This window comes from Pteropus vampyrus, unplaced genomic scaffold, assembly GCF_000151845.1.
Source record: "Pteropus vampyrus isolate Shadow unplaced genomic scaffold, Pvam_2.0 Scaffold328, whole genome shotgun sequence".
In the NCBI taxonomy this organism is placed as follows: Eukaryota; Metazoa; Chordata; class Mammalia; order Chiroptera; family Pteropodidae; genus Pteropus; species Pteropus vampyrus.
Window position 1 is genome coordinate 584174 of NW_011889109.1, and position 19377 is coordinate 603550.

Here is a 19377-nt window from a genome sequence, read left to right on the forward strand (position 1 = left end):
TCAGCCCACACACAGACCCCTGCTCCTGCGGCTAAACTGCCGCTCTAAATTCTTCAGCCCAATTGTTAAAGGATGTGGACTTGAGCGCTTGTGCCTGCGCGCTCCCATCCCAGACCATCTAGTGTTACGCTTGGTTCAGTCTCTGTGGCGGACCCAGGCTCGGAGTTGGGAGAAAACGAGACTTCTGGTCTCCTTCTGGAAGGTCAGGGAGAGGCCAACGTGGCAGGAGGACCCGGCAAAAGGCGAGGAGTGACGTTACTAACCCTCTAGCCCTTGCGCAGTTGGACCTGCAGCACCGCGGTTGTTTTCTCTTCTGGACTACATTTCCCAGTAGACCCCGCGAGCACTGGGCGGGCGGCCCCTTTGTGTCCTCCGGAGGCTGCGTATCTTCTTTCCGGGCCCGCGAGGGCTGGGTTCCATCAGATTCTAAGGGCAGGAGGTGGGCCCGTGTAGAGATAGCCGGAGCGTTCCGGGCGGGGACAGGATCTTACCGCAGTTCAGTTCCACAGGTAGGGAGTGGGCTGAGGGTTGGCCTGTGAGTCACCCGGACGCGGGTCTCCGCGCTCTCTGTGTGACTTGACATGTGAATTGGAGGTTGATTAGGTACCGTGTTAAAACTGTCACCCGAAACGCCTGTACACAGCGTGTCTGTGTGACTGTGAGTGCGAATAAATCAGTGGTTAGTGCCAGAGAGCATGAGACTGTGAGTAGGACTGGGAAGGTATTCTCTATCCCCTTGTTTCCATACCCTCAGCCTCTTTGTGACGCGTGCGCGAGGCCCTCGGTTGTAATACACTAGTATTTCAGGCTTGGGTATGTGGGAGAGGGTGACCGTGTTAGACAGTGTTCATACACGGCCACTGAGTGTGATATGTGAAAAACGACAGTTGACACTGTTATTTTTAAGAACCTGTGAGTATATGAAGGAATTGAGACTGTGCTACCGCCAATCTATTGGAGATGAGAAGGACTGTGTAGTCAGGAAGAACTTTATTTGATCTTGCTGCTGTTATTTATAGTTGTATATCTTTATAGAAATGATTTCTTATGTGTTTTCATTTGTAAAATCTAGAAAAATCTGTTGTTAAACTAATAAATCAGGAAGTGGTTTAGGCATGGATTAAATTGTATGCGAACAAATTCCCAAGTCTCCATTGTGCTTTGTCTCTATTAGAGAGGATGCTCCTCTCTTAACGAGAGGAAAGAGAAGCTGCAGACTTCTAGACTGGTGATTCTGGATGCTGCAAGGAAAGCCTACTTTCTCATGTTCTCTTCTCATCTCAGTCATAAGGACACTGCCATATCCCAGGAGAAGAGCCAAGAGGAGGAAAGAATGGCTGTTGGACTTCTTAAAGCCATGTACCAGGTGAGTTGGTGTTTTCTCTTTCCTGAAATATTTTCCTGCTTTTTAAAACAAGCAGGCATTCATTTTCTTTCTGCTGAAACTTTTCTGGGTAACCAATTATGTCACTTTTTAGAACTCTCCAATGGATTCCCACCCATTCAGGATAAATACTGAAGTCCTTGCTTTGGCCTCAAGGCCCTGCATAATCTAGTCCTTGACTGTCCCTCTCACCTCATCTAATTTTCTCACCCTGCCTCCCAACTTACTCAGTGCCAGCCACACTAACTTCCTCATAGTGAGTTGAATACATTCTTAACTCATGGACTTACACTTGCTGTTCTCTCTGCCTGGAATGCCGTTTTCCCAGATGCAGACCAACTTCTTTATTCTAGTCGCTGCCCCAAATTCATTCATTCATTTGACCAATTTTTATTAAGCACCTAAGCAACTAAGAGGTCTTTTATTAAGCAACTAAGAGGTCTTAGTCCTCTTCTGTGCTCTGTCTACAGTCACTCCTTTGGTGATCTCATCTCATAGCTTTAAATACCATTAATATGCCAATAACTATCAAACTGTATACAGCCCAGACCTCTCTCTTATAATCCAGACTTACGTATCCAACTGCCTACTCAACATCTTCATTTGATTGTATAATAGATACTCAAACTCAGACATCTCAAACTGAATGAAATGAGCCATTGGAAGTTTTGGGGCATAAGAGTCACATGATCTGATTCTCATTTAATAGGATCACTCTGGCTGCTACTGAGAATAAACCTAATGGGACAAGGATAGAAATAGGGAAACCAATTAGGAAACTCTTACATACTTCCTTATCTCAGGTGCTCAAGTTAAAGTTTTTCCATGAGGAAGTTGTTTGTTCAACGTTCAGAAGATATCCAGAAACTGACCACTTTGTAATACAAAAGCACTGCTTCCGTTCTGGTCTGAATCATCATCTCTCAACTGGATCATTGCTATAGTCTCCTAACTTGTCTCCCTACTTCCACCCTTACTGTCTTCTAGCCTATTCTCAACAGAGCAGCCAAAGCGATCCTGTTACACAGGTCATATTATGTCATTCCTCTTCATGGTGGGGATAGAAGTAATAAAAAGTAAGAACTCTTTCAGATAGTTTAGCTATAAGTAAAGAAGAGAAATGGGTGGTGACTGAAGGAGAAACTGGTCGACAAAGTTTTTTAAAGATAAGTATATGTCTTAGGCTGAAGTTGATGTAGTAGAAAGGGAAATTTAAAGTACTCTGGATTAAAGTATTTGAATTTTAATGGAATTGATGATTTGCTCTGCACATTTTTCAGAGATATAGCAAGCACTTTCTGGTCTCACTTTTAATCTTATAGCTTCCTGAACTTCTTAAACCATTTATTAATTCAGTTTATTCAGTGAATATTTGAATACCTTATGTATGCCAGATACTGTTCTGTAACTGGGAATACAGCAGTGACCAAAAAAAAAAAAAAAAAATTCCTCTGCCTTCATGGAATTTGTATTTTAGTGGAGGTGGGGGGCAGACAATAAATATAACAAAATAATTAAGTGCTGTAGAGAAAAATAATGCAAGGTTAGGATAGGGAACTAGGGCAGGAGCATTTCTATTTTTATACAAAATGATCTGAGAAGTACAGAAGCCTCGAAGGGAGAACATGCTTGACGTATTTGAGGATGTAATATCAGAGAGAGCCCAATGTGCCTGAGGCAGAAAGAATGAGGTAAGTATAGTTACTTCACTCCATTTATTTCATTTCAGGAGTTGGTGACCTTCAGAGATGTGGCTGTAGACTTCTCCCAAGAGGAATGGGATTGTCTGAATTCTTCTCAGAGGCATCTGTATAGTAATGTGATGTTGGAGAACTACAGGATCTTGGTATCACTGGGTAAGAATATCTTGCTTCAGAATTGAATTTCTTCTCATAAGGGGCTCTTTGCTACCACCATTGTGGAATTTCGGATAGCATCTTCCGTGCTTGGCTGAATATCTGCTGCCCATACCAAAGTAACGGTTTAATATTTGTGCAGTTGGCAGCATATAGGTCTATTACTAATCTATATCAAAAGCTTCAGCTTCCCTCTCCTTTGAATACGTGTCCTTAACACATTTTTCTCTGGCTTACTGTTAAGTTCCCTTTTCCTTGATGATCAAAGATGGGATATGAGTTCTAGGATATCCACAGCATGACCAAAGTCTGTTTCTTTTCATAAATGCAGGACTTTGCTTTTCTAAGCCAAATGTGATATTATTGTTGGAAGAAGGCAAAGAGCCCTGGAGCGTGAAGAGAGAGCTGGCAAAAGGCTTATGCTCAGGTGGGTGAGGAAGAAATAGGCAGGCAAAAACCCTTACAGGTAACAGCTCAGCTTGACTCAAAGGTGTCGCCTCTTCACTTTTCTTTGTTGGTATATTTTCAAATGTTCTAGATCTTAGTATAACTTGGGGCCTTTTAGGGTATTCTCCCAAATTTGTTATTTGAAACTCTCTCTCCTTTAACACTTTTCTTCCTCTTTCTACTGACTCATGTATCTATTCTCTGAGTCCCATTTCTTCTCAGTTTCATAAGCTTCTTCCAGTCTTTTAAAAATCTTATCTGATAAACTTTTGAGCTCAACAGATAGCTATAACTGATGTACCAGGTTTAAATCCTTACATGCAGTGAAATTTCGGGCAAGTTACTTCTGTGCTTTTGTTTTGTTATTTGTAACAAAAGTGCTCTGAACAGTTCCTGTCTATTATGAACTCAATAGTTGTTAGCAGCCATTAGTAGTAGTAGTATACCTCCAAATGTCTCATTTTCTTTTAATGGTCAGTATATTCTTTTAATCAACATTTATTGAAATTAGTAGTAGTAGTATACCTCCAAAGGTCTCATTTTCTTTTAATGGTCAGTATATTCTTTTAATCAACATTTATTGAAATTGTACTTTAAACAAGGTACTTGCAAAATGCTATGGTGTTACACATTTATATAAATAAACAATAGGCTAGTAGCAGAGTTATGATATAGCCATAAATGGAATAAAGAGAAAGCTGACATAAATAGGAAACTCAGAGAAAAAGGTGAGAAACAGAGAAATCTGGGTAACTGGGAAGACGATGACCTTTAACAAAAACGCAGGTCAGAAGCTAGAAAACATTTGTGGGAGAAGATACTAAGTTTATCTTTGTAGTGTAGGAATGATTTTTATACAGACATAGGAAGCATTAAGGTAAAATGGAGGGCCGAAGTTCAGAACCAGGGTCATTGTAGACATCTCTGCTCAGCCACCAAGCCCTCACAACCTCTCACCTATCTTTTATATCTTTGTTCAGTTTTCTGAGAAAAAAATTGGTGTGGATTGTAGTATCAAATATATATGGTTAAATTTTGTTTATTATTAAATAAGTCACACATAAATATATATTAGTACATACATGTAGTTAATAATAATAGAACAAAAGCTCATGAACCTACTTGTTAGTGTAAGAAATAGAAAAATGTCAATGGCATTTTAGGTTCTTTAAGGCCCCTGCCTAATGATATACCACTTCTTACTTATGGCTCATTCCCACTCCTCACCGGAGTAACCATTATTCTATAATTTTGCTTATTATTTTTTGGCTTTTCTTTATGGTTGTACCATATGTCCCCATTTTCAACTTTTTATGCATGGAAATGTATTTTGTATGTAATGGACTTTTTTAAAACACAAAATTATATTCCTGATATTCATCTATGTTGATTTTGCTAGCTGTGGTTCACTGAATTTTTTGTTTTTGTTTTTTAAATAATTAAAAATTTTTTCAATTACAGTTGACATACAATATTCAGTCTCGAAGTGGCTTTTTTTTTAATGTTATAAGACTTCTTGTTCAGCTAGACTTCAAGTGACTCCCAAAGATGGCTGTTTTGTAGTTTAGTTGTAATTTTGATGTGATTGTGAGAGGAGGCAAACACAGCGTTTACCTACCCCACCATCTTGACCGGAAGGTTGTTGAATTTTTTTTTTTCTGCTGAAATGTAATGTATTCTGCTGTGTAAACTACTTAATCCATTGAAGGTCATTTGAGTTGTTTCAGTTTTATGCTATTGTAAATGTTACTGAAATGTTACTGCTATGAATCTTACATATGACTGCTAGTGCACTGTGCTGGAGTTCATTTAGAGGATACAGCCGGGAATTTACTAGATAATACTATTTTACTTTTCGAAGTGCTTGTGTTAATTTACATTTCTGACAGTTGCGTGTGAGGTTGCTCATTGCTTCACACTTGGAATTGACAAATTGGAAAAATTTTTTGGTAACCCGCTGAGTCTCTTTATACTTATAATCTGAATTCCCTTGACGACTAAAGAAATTGAGCATCATTTGGATTTCCTATTTTTGTGAGGTGCTGTTCAAGTCTTTTGTCAATTTTTGGAAAGGTTGTCATGTATATATATATATATATATAGTGTGTGTGTGTGTGTGTGTGTGTATACATAGTTTATATTTTTGATATTTTGTTTTAAGAAACCTTTCCATAATCCAAAGTCATATAGATACTCTCAAAATTGACTTCTGAAGATTTTTCTTTTATATTTAGGGCCATTATACAATTGAATTTGATTTTTGAGATTGAAGTCAGAATTTAATTTTGGTGCTTTTATTAAATAAATGAGTTCTCTTTGCTCATTGTTCTGAATATTAGCTCTTAACATATCAGGTTAGAGTATATTTATGGATCTGATTTTGAGCTCTATTCCATTCCATTGATCTCTATTTCCTTATATCAGTACCAGCCTGTCTTAATGAAAATACTTTATTGTAAGGCTGAATATCTGTTAGGGCAAGGCCTTATGCCTTGTTTAGAACCTCTCGTTTGCTCTTTGACCATCACAATAAAGTTTAGGGTCACCTTGTCAATTTATACCAGAAAACAACAAAAAGCTATTGGCTTTTGATTCATTTATTTACTTTATATATCAATTTTGGAAATTTTTCTATTTGCAAATGTGGTTTATCTCTTCATTTATTTAGGTTTTTCAATTTCCTTCAATATGTTTATAGTTTTCTCTATAAAGGTCATGCACTTCTTCTGTTAGATTAATTCCTAGGCATCTTAGTTTTGTTGCTATATTAAATGTTGTCTATATTTCCATTTGTTGCTCATATATAGAAATGAAGTTTTATGCATTAACCTTATATCCAGCAATGTTGCTAAGCTCTCCTGCTAATGATAGTAACGTTTAGATTTCTTTGGATTTTTTCTGTGTGCAGGCATGTCTATGAATAATGGCAGTTTCTTCATTTTAAATTCTTATGCCCTTAATTTCTTCTTTCTGTTGCCCTGTATTCAATCGCAGTATGTTGCCCTGTATTCAATGGCAGTATGTTGTGAACTGAAGTAGTGATAGCAGGCATTCTTGTCCACTTCTGGTCTCATTGAGAGTGCTTTAGTATTTTGTTATTAATAACTCTGATATTTAAAAGTTTTTGGTCAATATCCTTTAATTTTTTTTTTTTTACTAGAGTTTTGATTGTGGAAAGCTTTTAAGTTTTAAGAAATGTTTTTCTGTATCTGTAGATGATTCGATGGTTTTTAGTTTTTCATGTATTAATGTGGTGCATTATATATTACATTTTTAATGTTGAATCAACCTTGTATTCCTGGGACAAACCCATCTTTATATTTTTTGCATTCATGGCTAGTTGCTATTGGGCAATATTTTCTTTGGTTTTTTTTTTTTTTTTTTTGCATCTGTGTTTATCAGTGAGCCTGTCCTTCAAATTTCCCTTCATATATTCTTATTGTGAAATGTTAGAATCAAGATTGTCATAGTCTCATAAAATCTGTTGGTGAGTATTCCTCTTTTTCTTCCTTAGAAGAATTTGTAAATCAAAATGATTTGTTCTTTGAATGTTTGGTAGAACTTTGTTCATTTTTGCCTGCGACTTTTTTGTGTGTGTGAAAAGAATTTAAATTGATAATTTAATTTCTATTATGTTCTAAGATTCTCCTGTAGTCACGGAGATATGGTATTTTTTCTAAGAATTTCAACTTCTTGTGTAAGTTTTCAGATTTATTAGAAAAAGTTGTCCATTATTTTCTAAAGTTGGTAGCATATATTATTATGGCCTCTTCTTCCTTCCAAAAGGGAGAAACAAATCTTTACAGAGGGTTATCAATTTTTTAGTGTTTTCATTTTTCACTTCGCTAATCTTCTCTAATTTATTTTTTTTAATTTCATGTATTTCTTCTATATTATTTCATTCCACCTACATTTATTTATCCCGTTATGTTTTTTTAACTTTTAAGTTGATAATTCATTGTTTTTGAGGCTTTTTTTCTTTTTCTATTTTAAGCACTTAAAGCTATATTAGCAATGTATCTATCCCACATATTTTCATGTGTAGTATTTTTGTTACCATGTATATCTAAGTATTTTCTAATTTTAATTGATTCTTATTGACAAATTATTTAAATATTTTAAGTTCCAAATTAAAGATTTTTATTTGGTTTAATTGCATTGTAGTTAGAGAATTCTGTCCAATATGCATTCATTGAAATTTTTTAAAACTTGTTTTATGTCCTAGGGATGTTGGTAAATATTCTGTGTTTCCTTGAAAAATAATCTGTTTCCTGGTTGTTGAGTACAGCATTTGATATATGTTTGTTGGATTAAGCTCATTAATTTTGCTGGTCAAATCTTCTGTGTCCTTATTGATTTAAAAAAACATTCTCTTTGAGCAATCAATTATGGGGAGACCCATGTTAAAAACTTCTACTCTCATAGTGAATACATAAACTTATTTTGTAATTCTGACAACTGCTTTCTTATATTTTGAAATTATTTTATTAGGTATTATGGCTTTAGAATTGTTTTATCTTTCTGGTGAATTCTTCCATATATTACTGTTATCCTCTTTAAATCTAGCGATGATTTTTCCCTTAACTATTTTGCTTGATATTTATATAGCTATTTTAGCCTTCTTTTCTTAATATTTACTTGGTGTTTTTTTTCCCATACTTTTACTCTCTTGCTTTCTATTATATATACTGTTTCTAAACAGTATATAGCTAAATATTTTTTTAGTCCAGTTGGATAATCTTTATCTTTTAACTCAATGATGGTAGTAAATTACATTTTTTGGTAATACTAAAAATTTATTTCCACTATCTTATTTTACTTTATAAATTCTACTTTTTTCTCGTTTCTTAACTTCTTCATTTGTTTATTTGAAAGTTATGCAATGTATTTCTATTCTTATACTGGTTACCTTAGAAAAAATTTTTTTGCATTTCAATAACTTTATTGAAATGTATATCCCTTAGTACCATAACATATTGGTAGTTGGTTAGGTTACCTCTGCTAACTCAAAATTAATACCGATGTAATCAAAATATTAAAATATATTAGCCTTTTGGGAAAACTGAAAAGTTATCTACAACACATGGTTACGAAAATATAAGATATACTGTTTTTCTTGGTTTGTTTTCCAGTGCATATTTACCCATAATATGATGTCGGAATTGTACAGCCATCCTGGATGGACTCTGACTACACATTGCACTGAGTAATCATTTACAACACTTTTAACACTGTAGATCTCCTTATATTCAATGGCATAACAGAAAATCCTGAACTCTACCTCAGCAACCTCATGATTATGAAAATGTTTATTTACTTTTCTTAAGACTTTTGGCAATTAGCGAAAGTATATTCTCTTCATTTTAAACAAAATTCTAAAGTAGAGGCAATGGCAGTTTTTGAAAAACAGTCCATAGTAAAAACTTCTGGTGTGTCAGATCAGAGTGATGTTAATTTATTTTGAATTACTAATACAATAACAACTAATTTTTTTGATGGGACTAGACTGAAGCAGTAGATTTTGTATAAAAACTTTTACCACAAACATCACCTGTTTTCTAGAAAAAATATTAAAGATAACTTAATATGCTAAAATTACTAGATGTGTAGTTTGGTTTATATAAAATGCCCTCAAATTTAAATGTAATTTTCATATAACAATAAAATTTACAGACATTATGGGTGCCAAGAAACCATTTTCACTGCCTAGAATAGTGATCTTTGTTATGCCTTAAGAGTGCATTTGTGAAGTGTTGGTTTTGATGTAAACCTCAATTTAAAATTTAAATTTAAATTAAGTAGGTTACCATTTTTAGTACCACCTAAATATATTGACCACAATATAGAAAGCTGGATCAATGTCTGAAATGAAGATTCACAGTTTACTTTCCTAGACTTGTCATTAGCATTTCAAATTTATGCACTTGGCTTTGTTTGTATGCCTCACAGATGAATGCAAATTTAAGCATAATTTCAGCATAGCCTAATGTTAATTAGGCAGTTTCCGTAAATATGAGAACATTAATGATAATCCAGTTGTGGTGTTTTGAAGCTTCACAGCTTAAATCCATTATAACATTATGGAATTCATGGTTAGGGATTGTGGAGAAAGGCTTCAGAGAAGAGCTTTTTGTTGCTGTAATAATCCAATTAAGGGACAGTTTCAGGAGTCGTTGGAAGGTGGGTTTTTCTGTAGTTACTATGCTTCAGTTGCTGTGCAGTTCACTCACAAGCAATCTATTTCAACTTCTAAACATTTGGTTTGGAACACTTGTTTGATGATTATTCAGTTAAACACTTGGATGTGAGCTTTTGCCAAAAGGTCAAATCACTACCATTTATCTTGGAATGTTTCTGAAGACATTCTACTCCTGTTAACTCTACACACTTCTGTGCTTGGATCTCCATTGCAGTGAGAAACAGGGCCAACACAGAGGCTTTGTTTTAGAAAATGTGATCCTTTAGTGGTATGCCTTAAGTTGAGTTTCTGTTCTTTCAAAACTAAGGCTATTCCTCCTTTCAAATGGCAGGTTCTTGAATGAGTGAATAACAGAGTCGCAGAAATTGAAAGGCAGTAATAGCTTTGACTTTCCAACACACCTTCTCCAGCACAATCTTCTCTACTCTCATCAAGTCTGTGAACCTATACTGGCTTATTTGGATCAAGTCAGTTGCCAGTCCTCTCTTCTTCTATTGATTTTTACAGCCAAGTAGAAACAATTCAGTCTAGCACACCCAAGGTGCTTGGGCTGTATCTTCATTTTGGACAGGAATCTGTACAGTAAATTCACAGCTAGAGAAAATGTCTTGGTGTTGAAGCCAAACAACTGAGTTAGACTAAGATCTTTTACCTCAGTCTGTTAGTCTTGAAATCGTCCTGAAGCTGTTATCATGTGCAGTTCAATTAGTCTCAAGCCGCAGGCCTTCGGCTGACATTTCGACTCCTGTTCCAACAGGATATTCATTTGGTGTAGCAATTTCTGAGAGTCAGTTGTGTTGGGGTCCATAATGAGTTACCTTATTAGTATAAGCTGTTAGGTGTGGTCCAAGGGGCTCACCAGGAATAACACTCTGTTTCCAGGAGAAAGGTTTAGGGCTACTGCCTGGGGAAAGGACAAAGTCCTGTCAAATTCCTTATTACACAAGTCTTTAAAAAAAATCACAATGAAGCTCTGATTGTAATTGAATGGAACGGATATAGTAAGAATTTATGATTGTACATTATTTATCATTCATATACAAAAGCAAAATATGTATGTTCTCCCTTTACTCAGAGTTTTGGGGGCGGATCCCACATTAGAATGAATTCTAAAGCTTTTGCTTATTCTTCTAAAGTTTATTTTATAGGGTATTTCCCCTCTTCATTGTTATTATTGTCAACATTAAAGGCATATTCTGAGGTTATTTTCTTTATGCTTTCTTTTATTGCTTTTTAAAAACAATTCTAAAATTGCAAAATATTATTATTTGAAAAAATGAAGTATAAAAAGTACAGTAATCACATAGTTTCTACATTCTATTATGTGCCTTTTATTTATCTAATGATTCATATGTGGTGTTTTACAAGTCACAACATACACGTAACTTTTTAATGGTTACTGTTATTAGTTATTGTCATTAGTTATTTTTGTGACATCTTTTGACATATTCCAATACTCTGTGTGTTATTGCAATAGCGTATTTTGTTCTTTTTCAGTATAAATCATTGAACGGGTTGATTTTTACTGTAACCTTTAATTTAATGTTATATGGTATTAATGTTCTCAGCCTTGATTTTTTGTTTACATTTGCTCCTTTTTAATCCCTTTTGCTTTCTTTTTTCTCAACTACTATCTTAATGTTGGAGTTCTCTAGGGTTCGTTCGTTGCTCCTTTCTCTTGTCTTTATACTCATTCTCTTGGCAGTATAATCTCTTTAATACCATTTATATACTGTCAACTCCCAATTTTAAATCTCTGGTCCAGACCTCTGTCTTAAACTCAGTCTCATGTGTCTATCTGCTTTAACTTAATTTCTGTTTCCAAAGTCTAAAGACACTTTAAGTTTATTATGTTCAGAAATGAACTCCATACTTTCATATTTCGCTACCTAGACCTGCTGTACCCATGGCCTTTCCCATCACTGTTGATGGCTACTCTATCCTTCCATTGCTCACACCATAAACTTTGAAGATATGCTCGTCTCATCTCTATTACATTACGTATCCAATCTGTCAAGATATCCTCTCGGCTTTTCTTACAGAAGACACCTAGAATCTGACCACGTTGCTGTAACTCTATTGATATCTCTCTGGTCTGAAACATCATCTTTCACCTGAATTACTACAATAATAGGTCCCTTTGCTTCTCTCTTTGCTTCCTAACTTCCAATATTTTCATGAATCAGTAATTAGATATCACTCCTTATAACACTTGTGGCTTCACCCCACTAAGAGTAAAAGCCAAATTCCTTAGGAGGCCTGTAATACTTAAGTAACCTGCTTATCCTTTACCTCCTGTCTTCTACTGTTCCCTCCTCTCCAATCACACTGGCCTTCTTGCTATTCTTGAAACATACCAATATGCTTCTACATTTAGGCTTTTTTTGGTGGGGGAGCTCAGAATGCTCTTTCTCCAATAACTAAGTAACTTCACTCTTTTTCAAATCTTTGCTTAAATTAAATGTTAACTTATTAACGATTCCTATCTTTGATGTCACCAACACTCCTGACCTCTCTTACCTGCTTCTCTTTTCTTGTAGCACTTAGTACCTTATAACATACAATAAAACTTACTTAATTAGCATTTCTTTTCTGTCTCTCCCAAGAATATAAGGTCCATGAAGGTAAGGATCTTTTTTGCTTACTATGATATTGAAAGCATCTAGAACAGTACCTGTCACAAGTTTCAATGAATGTTCTTAAAAAAAGCAACTGTAAGAATTGGAGGTTATTTCAGTGTCTGTATTATTCATACATATATAAAATTATAACTGAGTTCAAGTACCTCCATAATTTCTCCTTTTAAAAAAATTTACCTTTTAATTATACTTCACATATAATATTATATTAGTTTCAGGTATACAACATAATGATTAGACTCTCTTTCTCTCTCTCTCTCTATATATATAAATATATATGTGTGTGTGTGTGTGTGTGTATATATATGAGTTTGTTTCTGTTTCCTTTGTTCATTTATTTTGCTTTTTAAATTACACATATAAGTGAAATCATGTGGTATTAGTCTTTCTTGGTCTGACTTATTTCAGTTAGCAGAATACCCTCTAGGTCCATTTATGTTGTTGCAGATGGCAAGATTTCATTCTTTTTTATGGATGAGTAATATTCCATTGTATTTGGGTACCATATCTTTATCTAATTGTCCATCAGTGGATGGTTAGGTTGCTTCCATTTCTTGACTATTGTAAATAATGCTGCCACAAACATAGTGGTGCATATATCTTTTTGAATTGATGTTTTGGATTTCTATGGTTAGATACTCAGAAGTGGAATTGCTGGGTCATATGATAATTCTATTTTCATTTTTCCAAGGAAACTTTATACTGTTTTCCATAGTGGCCGCCCAATTTACAATCTCACCAACAATGTACAAAGGTTCCTTTTTCTCCATGTACTCACCAGCACTTGTTGTTTGTTGATTTTTTTATAATAGCCATTCTGACAAGTGCAAAGTGATATCTCATATGATTTTAATTTGTAGTTTTCCTGATCAGTGATGTTGAGCATCTTTCCATATGTATATTGGCTATATGTTCTCTTTGGAGAAATGTCTATTCAGGTCGTCTGCACATTTTTTGATCCGATTGTTTGTTTTTTGGGGGGGTTATGTTGTATGAGTTCCTTATATATTTTGAATACCTTCTCCCATTCATTGGGTTATTTTTTCATTTTGTTGATGGTTTCCTTCGCTGTGCAAAACCTTTTTAGTTTGATGTCTTGTTTATTTTTTTCTTTTGTTTCCAAACTTTTCTGAGGAGACATATACAAAAAATATATTACTGAGAGTGATATTTTCTTCTAGGAGTTTTATGGTTTCAGGTCTCACATTTAAATCTTTGATCCATTTTGAGTTTATTTTTGGATGTGATGTAAGAAGGTGGCCTAGTTTCATTTTTTGCATGTATCTGTCATTTACCCGAAACCATTTATTGAAGAGATTCTCTTTACTCCATTGTATATTCTTGCCTCCTTTGTCATAGATCAATTAACCATATAGTAGTGGGTTTATTTCTGTACTCTATTCTATTCCATTGATCTATGTTTTGGTTTCTATACCAGTACCATCGTGCTTTGATTACTTTCACCTTTTAGCATAGTTTGATGTCAGTAACATGATACATCCAACTTTGTTCTTTTTCAATATTTCTTTGGCTATTCAGGGTATTTTGTGGTTCCACATAAATTTTAGGATTATTTGTTCCATTTCTGTGAAAAATACTGTTGGTATTTTGATAGGGATGGCATTGAACCTGTAAATTACTTTGTGTAGTACGGATATTTTAACAATGTTAATTTTTCTTATCCTTAAATACAGTATATCCTTTCATTTATTTGTATCTTCTTTAATTTCTTATAGTTTTCTGAGTAGAGGTCTTTTACCTCTTTGCTTAAATTTATTCCTAGGTATTTTAATATTTTCGATGCAATTATAAATAGGATTGTTTTTAAATTTCTCTTTCTGATATTTTGTTTTTGGTGTATAAAAATGCAACCAATTTCTGAATATTAATTTTGGTTCCCTCTACTTATTATTCATTTATTCATTTATTAGTTTTAACAGTTTTTTGGTGACATCTTTAGGGTTCTCTCTATATCATGTCATATGCAAATAATGACAGTTTTACTGTTTCTTTTCCAATTCAGAACCCTTTTGTTTATCTTGTCTAATTGCTAGACAAGAACTTTGGCTAGAACTTTCAATACTGTGTTGAATAAAAGTGGTGAAAGTGGACATCCTTGTTCCTGGTCTTGAAGAAAAAGCTTTCAGCTTTTCATTGTTGAGTATGATGTTAGCTGTGGGTTTGTCATATATGGTCTTTATGTTGAGGTACGTTTCCTCTATTCCTACTTTGCTGAGAGTTCTTATTCCATAATTTCTTCTTGATCTGATATTTACTCTTCTGATTTTCTTTTAATTCTAATCATTTCTTGTCAAGTTTCCGTGTGATGTACTTTTAGTTTTGTTCTTACACACTGTAGAACTATGAAAGCCAATATTCTTGTGGGTTTTATTTGCTATTAATTTGACATGCTTTATTTTATGTATGTACTTTCATAAAAGTACTCTTCTGGTACCTAATAGAGGAGACATTTTAAAAAATATTTTTCAGGCTGGGAATCTACCTGCAAAAGTGAAGACTTAACTTCAAAGCAGGACATTTACGAAGCACAGTCATCTCAGAAGATAATAGAAAAATTGACAAGCTGTGGCCTTGAGTACTCCTGTTTCAGAGAAGAGTGGAAATGTGAGGGCCCTTTTGAGAGGCAACCAATGAATCAGAAGGCATGCTTCAAGGAAGAGACAATCAATCATGAAAAAGCCTTTGTTGATGAAAGACAAGAATGTAACAAATCTTGGGAAAGTCTCCATTTGAACACACTGCTTCATACACAACAGATAATTCCAAAAGAGGAGACAGTACATAAATATGATACATATAAGAAAAGCTCTAAAAAAAATTTAATGGCCATTAAACCCAAGAATACCTATACAGAGAAGAAACTTTTGAAATGTAATGACTGTGAAAAAGTTTTCAGCCAGAGCTCATCCCTTATTCTTCATCAAAGAATTCATACTGGAGAGAAACCCTATAAATGTGTAGAATGTGGGAAAGCCTTCAGCCAGAGATCAAATCTTGTTCAACATCAGAGGATTCATACTGGGGAGAAACCCTATAAATGTAAGGAATGTAGGAAAGCTTTCAGTCAGAATGCTCACCTAATTCAACATCTGAGAGTTCATACGGGAGAAAAACCTTATGAATGTAAGGTTTGTAGGAAAGCCTTCAGCCAGTTTGCCTACCTTGCTCAACATCAGAGAGTTCATACTGGAGAGAAACCCTATGAATGTATTGAGTGTGGGAAAGCATTTAGCAATAGATCATCCATTGCTCAACACCAGAGAGTTCATACTGGTGAGAAACCTTATGAATGTAATGTGTGTGGGAAAGCATTTAGCCTTCGTGCATACCTTACTGTACATCAGAGAATACATACTGGAGAGAGACCCTATGAATGTAAAGAATGTGGGAAGGCCTTCAGCCAGAATTCACACCTTGCTCAACATCAGAGAATTCATACTGGAGAAAAGCCTTATAAATGTCAGGAATGTAGGAAAGCATTCAGCCAGATTGCATACCTTGCTCAACATCAAAGAGTTCATACTGGAGAGAAACCCTATGAATGTATTAAATGTGGGAAGGCTTTTAGCAATGACTCATCTCTTACCCAACATCAGAGAGTTCATACTGGAGAGAAACCTTATGAATGTAATGTTTGTGGAAAGGCTTTTAGTTATTGTGGATCCCTTGCCCAACATCAGAGAATACATACTGGAGAGAGACCCTATGAATGTAAGGAATGCAAGAAAACTTTTAGGCAGCATGCACACCTTGCTCATCATCAAAGAATTCATCTTGGGGAGTCACTCTCACCACCTAATCCAGTCAATCACCAAGTCCTGTAGACCCTATCATAAATATTTCTGGAATTTAAATTCTTTTCTCCATCTTTAATGCCATTCTTGTCTAAGATCCATCTCACTGGGATCACTGCTATAACTGTCTGATAGGTCTTCCTGTATCAACTTTTGGTTTCCTTAAATTCATTTCCCACCATACACCCAAACTGATCTTTTTGAAGTGTAAGAATACACACATCACTGCCTCCAATTAAAATGTTTTTTTGCTTGCTATTGTTCTTAAGCTAACATCCATGGTCTTTAAAATTTCTATGAGGTGCTTTATTATCTCGTTCTTATATACCTCTTATTTTATTCCAGTCTTTCTCTCTGGGCACTAGGCACTTACCAGGATGAAAAGCTTACATTCTAGAAAATTATAGCTCTGCTACTACTATAGGATTGTGTGACTTTGAGTAATTTGCTTGACTCATCTAAACCTCAGGGTTTTCTTTAATTCTTAAAATAGGGATAATAAAGGGTACTGTATTTTAGAAATGTATTAAATGGAATAGTGTCTGTTGTAGATTGATCTATATTAAGTAAGATATTTGCATGTAAATTACTTCATATAGTACATAAAATATAGCACATATTCAATAAATGATAGCTAACATGTATTGAGTACCTACTATGCACCAAGCAGTGTTCTACATACTCAGCATATATTAACTCACTTCTCCCAGCTAAAACAAGATTCCTTAATGGACAAAGTAGAAATAACAGATCAGAATTGGGAAACTTAAAAATTTTAGAATATAAGTGGAATCTTTGTATTCTAGGTGAGTAATCAATATAGACATAAGTAGTAGAAATATAACACTTATAACCAGTTTTAGGGAGTTTCCAGAGAGAATGAATTGGATAAACCCATTAAAGTGAGGATTTACAGAATATAGAGTTTACATTTAGATAAAAGAATAGAGAGTATCTCAACTCCCCTCCCCCCAAAAAAGCAAAACAAAAGCTGATAAATATATAAATTCATACTGTCTCATAAAAAGGCTCAATTAGTTTTATGATTGAATCTGAGTAATTTTAAAAGCATTTAAACTTTCACCCTATAGAAAAAGTGTAATGTTTATAATTTTGTTTAATTCAGTGATTGTAAAAAGGGGATTTAGGGAAGAAATCTACAGATATATATATATACACACACACACACACACACACGTCTGTAGATATATATACACATATATGTGTGTGTATGTATATGTATGTGTGTATATGTGTACATATATATATGTATATGTATATGTATATAAAATTTCATTCAGTGATTATTGAGTAGCTACTATTTGCCAGAGACTGTCACTGTTTTAGGTATGAGGAGACAACAGTGATCAATCCAAAGATTATGTCTTCATGGAGTTAAATTCCAGAGGGTGAGAGTGTTAATACTTAAATATAATCATAGATCTTCAGACCCAGAAAACTGAAGGCTAATGATGTAAATTGAGTATTATATAGTCTAGACTGAAGAGACTCAAGATAAAGTTATTCTTAATTCACAAATTCACTACAATTCTAACCAAAATTCTCAAATGGGCCTTTTTGCCCTTTATTTTCACAACTTTGTTCTGAAATTCATCTATGAAGTATGAATTCTTAACAAAAGCAAGAAAATTATTGAATATGATCTATTTGTAGAAATTTTGCATAAGATAAAGATGGTTTATACCAGTAAAGAAAGGATGGATTTGGAGGTAGTTGAATAATTGACTATATACATCAATAGTGCTAAAGGAAATGCAAATAAGGCTACAGTGATGATTTCAAGATCATCACATTGGCAAAAGCATTACATTGCCAATGATTGGAAAGATGTACAGTAATGGGAATTTTGATACAGTGTTATTTGGAAACAATTATGTTTAAGATAATTAGGCAATACCTAGTAAAGTTGAAGATGTGGGTACTCTGACCCAGCAAATCCACCCTTAAACCTCTACAGAGTCTCTCGTGTGTTCGGGGAGACATACATGAAGGTCCACTTCAGCACTGTGAGAATGAAAGTTGAAAGCAATCAAAATAGCTGCTAGGGCGAATAAAAGTTAGAACTCAAGTTGAATGAACTAGAATAAACTAGAGATACTTATGTCAACATGGACAAATCTCAAAACCAGTGAAATTGAAATAGCATTTTGTATGATGTGGTACTACTTATTTATATAACATTTGAAAACATGCAAATCATACTATATTTTTCATTGCTAACTACTATATGGAAATAGTATAATAACATTCATGGAAATAATCAAATTCAGAACAATGGTGACCTCTGGGGAGGGAGAACGAGATTGAGGGAATGATGCTAAGGATACAAATAACTTATTATTTTTTTTAAATAAGCAAATATGACCAATTCTTATAACTTGATAAGGCTGGTTATGGGTTTATAGGTAGGTTCTTGTTCTTTGTGTCTTTCTGTATATTTAAACTTTCATAATAAAAATGTTTAAATGTTTGCTTATGTCAGTTATTTACTTACTGTACCTCAGGTGTGCCACTGTTGTTACCATCCATATCACCATTTCTTCAGAAAGAAACTCACTTCCAGATACAATCACTGTTGTCAATTGACTATACTTCCATGTGTCAAAGTTTTGAGAGTGACTGTGTTTTTATGCTGAGTGTTTTATAGCCTACTTATTACATGTTTTTCCCCAGCATTCTTTTCCTCCCAACTTCATCAAAGTGGTCGACAAAATAGGATATATTTAAGGTTTACAATATGATGTTTTGATTTATGCATTGTGAAATGATTAGCACAGTCAAGCTAATGTGTTCATCACTTCACATTGTGTGTGTGTGTATATGTGTGTGTGTGTGTTGAGAATGCTTGAGATCTACTCTTAGCAGATTGCAAGTATACAATACATTATTTTTTACTGTGTCTGGCTTATTTCACTTAGCATAATGTTCTCCAGGTTTATCCATGTTGTTGCAAATAGCAGGCTTTCCTTTTTTAAGGCTGAATTACACGCACGCACACCACATTTTCGTAATTCAT

General features: G+C 34.4%; 1 protein-coding gene and 1 pseudogene across 8 annotated transcripts; one reads left to right on the top strand and one right to left on the bottom strand.

The window, feature by feature from the left end:
• Nucleotides 1-376: 376 nt before the first annotated feature.
• ZNF570 (zinc finger protein 570) lies at nucleotides 377-18832 on the top strand. Of its 8 annotated transcripts, none has more exons than XM_011378035.2 (5): nucleotides 377-509; nucleotides 1175-1366; nucleotides 3114-3240; nucleotides 3572-3667; nucleotides 15016-18832. In XM_011378035.2, the coding sequence occupies exons 2-5, from the start codon at nucleotides 1265-1267 to the stop codon at nucleotides 16368-16370; spliced, it is 1680 nt and encodes a 559-aa protein (XP_011376337.1). In that variant the 5' UTR covers nucleotides 377-509; nucleotides 1175-1264; the 3' UTR covers nucleotides 16371-18832. The 8 variants fall into 8 exon arrangements, with proteins under 8 accessions (XP_011376337.1, XP_011376338.1, XP_023377819.1 ...); XM_011378036.2 differs by having other exon boundaries at nucleotides 1285-1366; XM_023522051.1 differs by lacking the exon at nucleotides 377-509 and adding an exon at nucleotides 521-583.
• Nucleotides 9364-11051, bottom strand: LOC111730689 (annotated as a pseudogene).
• Nucleotides 18833-19377: the final 545 nt, after the last annotated feature.

Excerpts from the sequence above, each read along its gene's own strand:
- ZNF570 (XM_011378035.2), top strand. The coding sequence starts at position 1,265 with ATGTTCTCTTCTCATCTCAGTCATAAGGACACTGCCATATCCCAGGAG. Across the intron at positions 1,367-3,113 it reads TTCTTAAAGCCATGTACCAG|GAGTTGGTGACCTTCAGAGA; the intron begins GTGAGTTGGTGT and ends ATTTCATTTCAG. Across the intron at positions 3,241-3,571 it reads CAGGATCTTGGTATCACTGG|GACTTTGCTTTTCTAAGCCA; the intron begins GTAAGAATATCT and ends TCATAAATGCAG.